At 35.3% G+C, this 11,336-nt stretch overlaps 1 protein-coding gene across 2 annotated transcripts; it reads right to left on the bottom strand.

Annotated features, from left to right (window-relative positions):
- Positions 1–6,125: 6,125 nt before the first annotated feature.
- LOC148626809 (uncharacterized) lies at positions 6,126–10,890 on the bottom strand. Of its 2 annotated transcripts, none has more exons than XM_088540505.1 (2): positions 8,407–8,521; positions 6,126–7,666 (listed from the first exon to the last, which is right to left on the bottom strand). In XM_088540505.1, exon 2 carries the CDS (start codon positions 7,516–7,518, stop codon positions 6,364–6,366), a length of 1,155 nt encoding a protein of 384 aa, XP_088396631.1. In that variant the 5' UTR covers positions 7,519–7,666; positions 8,407–8,521; the 3' UTR covers positions 6,126–6,363. The 2 variants fall into 2 exon arrangements, 1 of the variants encoding a protein (XP_088396631.1); XR_015914433.1 differs by having other exon boundaries at positions 7,516–7,666; positions 8,407–10,890.
- Positions 10,891–11,336: the final 446 nt, after the last annotated feature.

Genomic DNA, 11,336 nt, shown 5'->3' with positions numbered 1-11,336 from the left:
TTCATGTAGAAAGCGAAAAGTAGTGAACAAATCTGCGTCTTCTTCCTTCACTACTGTTCTAGCTGGAGTCCCTCAGGGATCTGTTCTGGGACCTTTGCTATTCCTTATATATATATATATATAAATGATATCGGGGACAAATTATCTTCTCTAACTAGATTGTTTGCAGATGATACGTCTTTGGGTTACTCTAATTCCAGTCTTGAAGACAAAAAAAAATGTAATTAATTACGATTTAAGAGAATTGATTGATTGGTCCTCTAAATGGCTTATATCATTTAACCCAGATAAAACTGAGATCATGCTGTTTTCTAATAATGAATTACAGGAGCCTTTTACTGTCTCAATCGATGGGGTGCAAATACAAACTACAGCTACTCATAAGCATCTTGGAGTAACATTCTCTGATAATGGTAAATGGAATACTCACATTGATAACCTTATTCTACGTGTATCCAAACACTTGTGTGTACTACGAAAATTAAAATTTAGATTAAGTAGAAAAAATCTCGATAAGTTAAATCTTGTCTTTATACGCCCAATGTTAGAATATGCCAGTGAGGTCTGGGATAATTGTGGTATCACGTACTCTAACAAACTGGAAAAATTGCAATTAGAAGCCGCGAGGATAGTAACAGGTCTTCCAGTATTTACGAAATGTAGCTATTTATACGAAGAAACAGGTTGGGAAAAATCGTCTGAAAGACGAAAAAAGAGAAAATTACAAATGTTGTACAATATACAAAATGTCAATGCTCCAGGCTATCTCGGCGAACTTATCCCCCCTCTTCTTCAGAGTACAACAGTCTATCCGCTACGAAATGAATCTGATATTATATTACCCTTGTGTAGATTATCATTAACTAGTGAATCATTCATACCATCTGCTATAAGAGAATGGAACAATTATGTGAAGACGTGCGAAATGTGAATTCAATATCAAGATTCAAATGTGCAATCCGAAGCCAAAACACCTTGCATAAACTAGACATTCCCCAATATTTTAAGTACGATTCTCGTAAATTAAATATCTGTTTGACCCAGCTACGATGTTCTTAGTCTTCCCTTAACTACGATTTACACAGAGTCCATATTGTAGCTGATCCTGCGTGTAGTTGCGGTGCTCCAATTGAAAGTGTCTACCATTTTTTTTCGAATGCAAAAAATATACAGAAAACCGTATTACACTATTCGAGAGTTTACGCTTAATTCCTTTAAGAATTGATGTTTCACTGCTTACCAGGGGCAGTACTGATCAAACGAACGAAGAAAATATACTTCTTTTTATAGTGTATAGAAGTCATCCCTCTTCACCGGATCATACTTTGAGCAAAAGATAAAGTCAATTATTATAATACTTTTCAAAACAGCAAAAAAACTGCTTCCACAGATACAAATAAACAAGGGTTTATAGGACCTCAAGTTTTGTCGGAGCCCCGTGCAGGTGCGGGTGTCAGAAAAATAGGCCCGCGACAGCGCAATGAGCTTGTCGTAAAAGGCGACTAAATAGAACCGATCTCCCCACAGAGCAACTGGGTTGTGTGCCCCAGGTGGTGAAATGGGGTACCACTGGCGTATTATATCCTGGGGTTGTCAGGCTATAATACGGAAAACCTGACCGCAAACCATAGTGGTGCAACGTGTTGGGAAATATGCCACGTTCTTCGTAAAAGAACCCTGCTGTGGTATTCTCCCGGAGTAGAAACCACAGGGCTCCGCCACAGGAGGCTAAATTGCCCGACCCTACCCCCTCTCCCTATATTTCCAGTGGCAATCAAAATTTGTCGACCCCTTTATCCTTGTGTCCCATCCCATTTTTCATCATCATTTCATGTTCATTTAATACCCACTACTGAAAAATAACTGGGTTCCCGATTCGTTTGTATTTCCTCTTACAGAAATTCGGGGAGTGAAAAGGGGTTTTAATCGAACAAGGCTCGATAAACATTCTTAGTGAAGATATTCCGGATCAGAAAATGTAGTGTATTGTTTGTATTGCGTTTTAGTCAATAGTTCTGATAACGCTTTTGTAAGAATCCATGTAAATGATTGACAAAACGACAAATGGGCCAACCTGGTCATGACAAGTGTATTGAAATGACTGAAAATTTTATGAAAATTGCTGAAGGTAAAAGGGATGATGTTGTCTCAATGTTTTTTTTTTTTTAAATAAAATATCAAGAAACAGGGTTACCTTGAAAAGTATTTTGAAGACTATTTGTTTGTGTGAAAAGCAGAACATTCCCCTACGTGGTCATACCGAAGATAAAAGTAATTTCATTGCTCTTATCAAATATAGCGCAGAAAATAATAGGATTTTGTCCGATAATTTACAAAGCATTCCCCCAAACGCTAGATATCTATCAAACCAGATACAAAATGAGTTAATTCATATTTGTGGCCAACAGTTACGACAGCAGATCGTCGATGAGTGTAATTCTGCAAACAGTTTTAGCACAATTGCAGATGAAACTACTGATGTTTCTCTACGCTTGCGTTATGTCGGTTCCATCAAAGCTGGCTGTGACTTTTAACTTATATACCTTCCTCTAAACACTTAACAAGTTTTGACATGGATGGTCAAAGCTGTTGCCTTAATGAAAAAAATGTTATTCGAATTGAAAGTTATGCTCATCTCCTGGGGGCTGACGCCCCTCAGACCCCTTGCTTACATATCTTAAATTTCCGGCTACGCCACTATTTCCTGAAAGCTCAGTGACTAATCTGCATCGGGCACAAGGATGGCATTCCTGGTCTTGGAGACCTTAATCAGAAATTACACAGAGGTGGACATCCAATAAATGTATACTTACATCTACCCCAAAAGAACTTGAGATAAAGAATATTACAGACATTGTGAAGTCAGCCTCAAATATTGACCCACACCTAGAGATCAATGGTAAAGGAAAACTACTGACCAAACTATACGAAAAACGCGATGAATTTTCATTCTGTATTGTCAACTTTCCATTCATTTGTGGCAACACCCCTACAGCACCTGCGTATGGAGTGTTCATATCACAACTCATACGTTACACCAGAGCTTGCCGAAACTACGCAGACCTTTTGTATCGCGCTAGAATTCTAACAAATAGGCGTCTGGAACAGGGTTATGTTGCTACAGGATTGAAGTCATCAATAAACATGTTTTATGGTTGCCATCATGAACTCGTGGATCGTTACGGTGTATCCATCTGCGCCATGAAAACTGATTTGTTCAACGCGTCATAGTTTTCCGTTCCTCTTTCGTCTACCCCGGACTTTTTATGAGCAACTCGGTGGGTGTTTCTAGAAAAGCAGAGGACGCTTACCCTACCGGTGCACCTGGTCCATGCTCCCAGTTTTTAGTGGAGCACCGAGTTACTCAGTTTGCTTTTGTTACTTTGTATGATTTTAGTTACTTAATGTTCTCTGTGGTGTATGTCTGTTTTTCATGTCTGATTTTTGTTCCTGGATTACATTCTTTTGATTACCGCTAGAACCTTGGTTCCCTTGATTACTCTTCAATGTGTCATATTTTTACTTTCCTCTTCCGTCTACCCCGAACTTGACATTTTATGAGCAACTCGGCGAGTGTTTCTAGAAAAGCAGAGGACGCTTACCCTGTCGATGCACCTGGTCCATGTTCCCAGTTTTTAGTGGAGACATCATTTTACATGCGCGTCATCATACATTTAATAGATACACGGTGAAACCGAATCTACATGCAAGACAGATTTCGCACCCTGCATTGCTATTTATCGTTCTTTAATTGTTGTTGAGAAAATTGTGGAACACAAAAATAGGACGCTTACAATACCGACACGTCTGTTCGATGCACCTTTTCCTTATATAATATTTACTCGAGTAGTAGTATAATTAGCATATCATTAAAAAAATATTTGTGCGAGTTCTGTGTGAAGTCCAATTAGCTTGATCTTCGAGTTCAGCGTGAAGTCCAATTAGCTTGATCTACGAGTTCTGAATAGCAATATTACTGATAAGATTTTCCTTTTGTAACATTGACAAATTCATAACCCTTTTATGTTTGATATAAGCTATTTATAGTTCCAACGACTGTCATTGAGCGTCACGGTATACAACAATATACATATAATATAAAACGTAAACGTTCACTATATTCACATGTCAAAGTATGCCGTCCTTTTAAAACCTGCTTTGTCCATAACTATTGTATAAATACCCTAGATATAATTGGCAATAGTTCAAATTGTTTGGGTAATAATGTTTCGATCATGTATTCACTTTACAGTTAGATAGATATATATAAAATGAGTGGTATTTTGTATTTAACCTTATAATAATTAAGTCTTTCGTGTAATTATAGAGGATAATTTTGGTAAATTTTGAGGAGGAATGCCGTCCGTCGGTCAGTAGGAGATCCGGGATACGGATGATCATGTCGTTGATCTTCAACAAGTGTAAATTGCACTTTAAGCTCAGAAAGGCCCCGACAACAACAAGAATAAAACCCACGATAACAGAAAAGATGACAATTCTACAAATTCAACTATTATTAAAACTCCCTAACTGGACACTCACCACTTTGATAATACGTACATATTTATTTGGATCAAACTGTTAAGTAGAAGGCACACAGTTGAGGTGCACTATAGGAATATGAAATAAAAATTTTGTGATAGTGTCATTTAATTCCATTCAGTGGTGTGTATAGGAGTAAACGATAAGTGATAGGTACTCGGTGTCCCCATATTCATAAAGGGCAAAGTCCATGTTTTGCTATGTGAAGCCTCCAAATTAATTCATTAAATTCCATTCAGTGGTGTAGGAGGAATAACAGTTAAAAGATGGGTACCCGTCTCTGTAAAGGAAGGGAGAAAGTACTGACACCCATATCACTATATACTTCCAATCAAAGTATGGGTATAAAAAGTAATATGACACAAAGACAAATTAATGACCAACATCTCTCGACTGTGGACAGGTGCATGGAATCTGCGAGGGTTAAAGTAGTTTTATAAGGCATTATTCACCCCTTTGATGTAAGGTCAAAACAAATACAACAAAAAAATTCAATCCACAGTACATCTAATATTCTCAAATGGATTTGGAGTGGTATAACAAGTACTAAATAGAAAAGATTTGATGTAATGCAATATTAAAACAAAAACTTAGTTTTACTTAGGTATGCGAATAGAGGTCGAATATCTCTATGTGAAATCCAAGGTAAGAGAGTCGTATCCTTTACCTAAAAATCTGTTAATGACGTACGTGTTTCACAGACTATATTTCTGAATGAGCAATACCATTTTTTATTAAGAAGCTGCAAGCGCTATTATATTTTTGTATCTAAGTTTTGTAATGGTGAAAAAAATCTGAGTACATGTTTTTAGAAGTTTATGATATCGATAACCCTAGTGCAAAAGCTTTTCTGTGAAGAATCTGCTACGTTCATTAAAATCGGGCAGTTTATCATAAATACGACCAAAACGGACAAGCTGTGGATGTAAATACCGTGGAGAAATTGGAAAATTAACACAAGGAAAATCTAAATCATCCTTGTCTGAAGTTTTAGAATGGAGACTGTCAATTTTTAGTGTGATTTCTGAATGAAGAAAATGCGCGCAATTTCTTTAATTGTTATATTTGGTATACTGATGATCTTTTTGGGTAAAAATGTGAACACTTGGGTTTTACATTGTCGAGTGGTCCCCTTCATCAGAACAAGAGTTTTGTTGTTTTTTTCTCGCCTGACGGAGACCATCTAAACAATAGCTACAATTGATTTTCTCATCGATTAATGTAACCAAGCTCCTTCTCAATAATAACATGGACCGTAGAACTTAATTAAATCTTTTATATCACTTATGAACTCAATTATTTATACATACGAATTATTAAAGTCGTTTAATAAGTCCAAAATGAAACAAATTTTTAAATACCTTTTAGTAATTAAAGGAAGTCGACCTAACAGTGTCACATCGGTGTACATCAGATGTTCACGTTACTCACAAATCGATCTCCATACCAAGACTTCACTATTTTTTCCGTTCGCACACTTACAAGTACTGAAGGCGACATAACATAAAAGCAGTTGTATTTATCTACCAATGAACCTATATAAAACGAGATTGTCATTGAAATACATGATGGACAACAGTAAGTTATAAAACATGACTACTTTTTATTATTTTAAAGTATGGCTAAACCGATGGATAATTTAAAACTTTTTAAAATGCGAAATAAAAATATACAAAATAAAACGTGTAAACATAAAATTGTAATATCAAATTTCGTACATTTTTCAGTCATTTAAAACTCCTTTTATCACAGATAGACCTATACTAATATGATATTAAATATTGCAGTCTTTAAAATGACTAGGCTTAAAACTACACCAGCTCAACTCTGACAATGAAACTTAGTTAGAAAATTAGTATAATTATCTTCACATGTTCGTATACAGTTGATGAAATAGTCATCATCATCAATTGCTGTCATCAAATCTGCTTGTACTGCACACATATTCTGAAACTTTTCTATTTCTGGTCTGAGGATACTAGCTGCGACTGTGGCGCCCTCTTTTTGGAACACTTTGACATCGATGATACTGTCGTTTTCATATGTTCTAAAGTTGTCATCAAAGAATATATGTTGCACTTTATGGTCAAACGGATCTATATAAAGAGGTTTTGCTGTTGTATACATGTACCCATTGTCCTGCCAGTAAAGGAAATCGTCCATAAACCCGGATACTCCGTCAGAATTTGACAGCATTGTATAAATATCTCGGTCAGTTTTGTACTCATTTTCCAAAGAACCATTTGAAAAAGTCTGAAACGTAATTGACTTATTATCTCTTTTCACTTTGCCAACATTTTCGTTCACTTGTACGCCAAGATCTTTTGGGAACCCCGGGTGATTTCCAGCTAATCCAAATCCAACACTAGAGATTACATTTGGTGTATCAAGTCCGTAAGTTCTGAACACAATCGCAAAATCCCGACCCTCCTCGTGAAGTCTGTGTATTGCCTTGTAAACGGATGGAAGTATATAATGATAATGTTTACCATCGGAGCCGCACATTGTAAGTTTGTTCCCTGAGTCTGGTACATATGGATGCTGCCATTTCATTTTCTCAATGTGTGATTGAAAATAAGGTAGAAAATTCTTATCTTTTTGAGCAAAATCTCCAGTAGCAATACGCAGAAGTGTCCTGTCTTTCGGTGTTTTAACTAATTTCCTCTCAAGATATTTGTAGAAAGTGACTGTACCCTCAGCTGGCGGCACTAGTGAAGGTTTATAGGAATGCCATCTCCAACTGCCGTCAGGTTGGGTTTTACCCCATACAACACCAGTAAGAAAACTATTCAATGCCTGTTCCATAGATACGTTAGTCACTGAATCGGACACTAAAACTGTATTCCGTAAATCAAAGTGAATAATAAGTTTACGTCTCTTACCGTTTACGGTAATTTTATTCTCCATGTTGGAATCGACAGAACCAGACAAATCACCAGTATTACCAAGTGTCATTTTTGTTTCATCATCTCCCATTAGACATAAAATGATATTGTCTGAATTTTGTTCTAAATTTTAGTTATGTACAGGTAAACTTTAGCGTCCTGTTTTGACATGATTCCAAAATCACCAATCAATTGAGTGAGAACTTTAATCCACCATTTACGGGTATATATTGATCTATCTAAATATAGCAATGACAACCTAATTACAAAGGGAACGTAGTTAAATGTCCATAGGTTTTAACGTTTGGAAGATCACGACGACGCGAAAATTGGATTTTCCAATGAATAAGGAAATTTCACAACATCTACACAAAGTGTTTCGTTATGGGATGGTCATTTTTTCCGAACCAGATATCTTCGCAAAATGGAAATTAGATAATTATACTCCGATACTGTAAATACATGTAAATAAATTATGATTGAATGTGAATTAATTGCAGAGGAAAACCACAAAACACCAAGCTTTGCTATGTTATAAAGGAGAAACTGTGACTAATCTAACTACATTGAAACTTGAAACTTGACAACTATAAAACAAATCAGAACCCATCTTCGAACGAACCCCTTCCTTGAGTGCGGAAAATCAGAAAATTAACATGAATTCCTCCTAAGTATTCAGTTATTTCTTTCTTATTTATTTGCTTATGCGTGTGCCATCTTATTTTTCTTATCTTCATTTTTTTTTGTATGAAATTGTATTTTATTCTGTAGTCTACGCTATGTGTGGAACGACTGTCTCGTTTTCACGATTTGGCCATGTTTTCGGATTCTGATGTCTCTAATCTGTCTTTTTGTTTTGATGCTTCGGTATTTGGTGACGATATTTAGAGTAGCTAATTGTTCTTTATAAGAATATCAAACTATTTTGTCACAAAATGTTAAATGCTATACGAATCTGACTGTCCGTGATACCTCTTACCTCAACGCTGATTATTCTACACTCGCCAAACGTCTTGACAAATACGCCACAATGTGTTAATCACTGTCGTAGTGTCAGACATTGTTTTCTTCTAACACATGTCGTGAGTTTAAACATATTTTATTTGTAATAAACAAAAAGGATTGGACAAAAGTCAAACATACTTACGAGGTCCTCTCCCATATACAATAGCAATGTACAATATTTTGTCAAACCGAGCATGCATCAATTACATTTTTCAAACACTAGATAAAAAATAAAGTGAAAAATAAGACATAGAAGAGAAGAGTTTGAGAAAAGGAAAGAAAAAATAAGAGGGTTGAGAGGAATGTGGTGATGGTGAAGAAAACATGGGCATATCACTGTTTCATCAAATTTCATCAAACAACAGAAAATCTTTTAGTTTCTTTGATATATCTATGGACATGTTTTATTAAACGAACATTTTGATCATAAGTTAAGTTTGGATTTCCATGAGTCAAAAAATTTACATTCAATGGCAAATCATCGGGCAGCCAACTAATGTTATTCACAAGGATTACTCGAGTGTTTTCGTGTAAGGGACAGTCAAGAAAGAAATGATGAGCATCCTCAACATCTCTGCATCTACATAAAGAACTACTTACGATATTGACTCTACATAAGTCATATTTTAAAGAAGAAGCAGAACATCTTAATTGTGTCCAAATAATATTCAGTTTTCGTTCACCAATAGAATAATAATTACGAACTAGTGGTTTGTGTGTATCCTTCTTTAACTCTGTTTTAAATTTGGAAATAGTGTCTAATTGTCGAGTGGATATATCAAGTTTATTCCGTTCTTTAATAGTAGCAGGGAAAAAAGACTCGCTTGTTATAGATAATCTACAAAATGGCTGTAATATGTCATCTCCGTTTCTAAGGGGATAATTAGTAAGGGATTGTACTTTGGGTGGTATTATGTCAAGCAAATAAGATGGGGCATTTTTATGTTCAATGTTATAAATCATTTGTAACTTTCTTCTTTTGCGTCTAACATCTAGTGGTTCCCAATTAACTTCTTGATATATTTTTTCTGTCTTTGTAAAAATAGGTAAACCCGTGACAATTCTCGCTGCTTCTAATGGAAGTCTTTCTAATTTGGAGGTATTACATACACCACAATTATCCCAAACTTCAGGTGCATATTCAAGTAAAGGTCTAATATATATTAAATATAACTTCTCTAAAGTGTTTCTAGTAAGTTGATACTTCAACTTCCAAAGAATATTTAGATGTTTTTTAACACTAGCTATAATATTTTCTACATGGTTGTTCCACTTGACATTACTGCTAAATGTTACTCCTAAATGTTTATGTTGGTTTTTAATTGGAATGTCTATTCCATTCAAGGAGAACGTGAAGTTGGGAGTTTCATAATTGGAGAATATCAAAATTTCGGTTTTATCTGGATTAAAGGACATCAGCCACTTTTTGGACCATTCATCCAATTCACCCAGATCGTGACTGATTACAGAGAGGATCTGTTCACTGTCAGAATCTGAGTAATTGAAGGAAGTGTCGTCTGCGAAAAGTCTGCACAAGGATGTCAAGTTACCTGCTATATCATTTATGTATATAATAAAAAGAAGAGGTCCAAGTACAGATCCCTGTGGAACACCAGCTGAAAGATGCCAATCATTTGAGGATGCTGTATTCAACATTACCCTTTGACGTCTACCATCTAAGTAACTTTTAAACCAACTAAATAAATTTCCTGAAATACCATATGATTTAATCTTTTTTAATAAACATTTGTGCCAAACTTTATCAAACGCTTTCGAAAAATCACAAAAAAAAAACAAAACAGTTCATTTCTTTTTTCTCAAAAGAATTTAAAATGTTACTGTATGTCTCAAGAAGTTGATGCACGGTAGAGTATTTTGGCAGAAAACCAGATTGGTACTGATAAATTATCTTATTACTATATAGATGATTATATACATGTTTAAATATAATTCTTTCCACGACTTTGCCAACACAACTTATTAACGATATTGGTCTATAGTTTGAAGGCAAAGAGGGGTCTCCTTTCTTGAATAAAGCAGTAACATTTTCCATCTTCCAGCTAGTTGGGTATTTGCATTGTTGGATCGATTTATTAAAAATTTTCTTTAAGGGGATAGCGACTTTTTCATGTCGTAGCCCGTTGTTTCTAGAGAATATCCCTCTAGGGTGAACTGAGTCAATTTTCCTTGATTCCTATTTTCAGTTTTCAGTAATTTTAGTTGCCGCATATTTTTGTTTTCGATCTTTGGCATTTGAGAAAAGAATATCGTTCCAATATTTAGGATCTTTGCCTTTCTTGTTTCGCGATGTCGTTTTAAAAATCGATTTACCTCATATGTTACAATAGTACTAGATACGATTGCTGTCTTTTGTGTTATTTCAAAGTTCTGCTGTCTCTTGTTCCTTCAATCGATGTGTTCTTTTAATTATGTTTTATCTCAAATGCATGTTTTATTTTCTTTTATTTCTTTTTCTTTTTTGGTTAGATACACGAAATTGTTGAAAAGTGTATTATTACAAGCATACATTAGCCTACTTCATATGTGTTTCTCTCACCTCATTCACTAGAGTTGACTAGAGTGTGAACCTGAATGCCATCACGAACGGAACTTTATCAACCTTGACTTCTATCAATCTTTATTGATCAAGTGTAACAGAGTATTGTATCAACCAGTTAAATTTAATTCTATCGATCAGAGTAATTCGGATCATGAGTTCAGATATAGGATTTTCAGATATTGAAATTCGATGAATAGACCCTATAATGTAAAATGTCATGCCATTACATGCGGTACCTAGTGTCACTGGCCCCTATAGAGGAGTGTACGCTATAATGTCATTGGACCTCATAGAAAATAAAGACCCCTTATGTCGATTGACTCCAATAAGTCAAAAGATACCAT

Source organism: Perna viridis, chromosome 1 (genome assembly GCF_037379345.1).
Source record: "Perna viridis isolate PV_CMFRI_1.1 ecotype Kerala chromosome 1, ASM3737934v1, whole genome shotgun sequence".
Taxonomy (NCBI): domain Eukaryota; kingdom Metazoa; phylum Mollusca; class Bivalvia; order Mytilida; family Mytilidae; genus Perna; species Perna viridis.
This window is presented reverse-complemented; position numbering and strand designations above follow the sequence as displayed.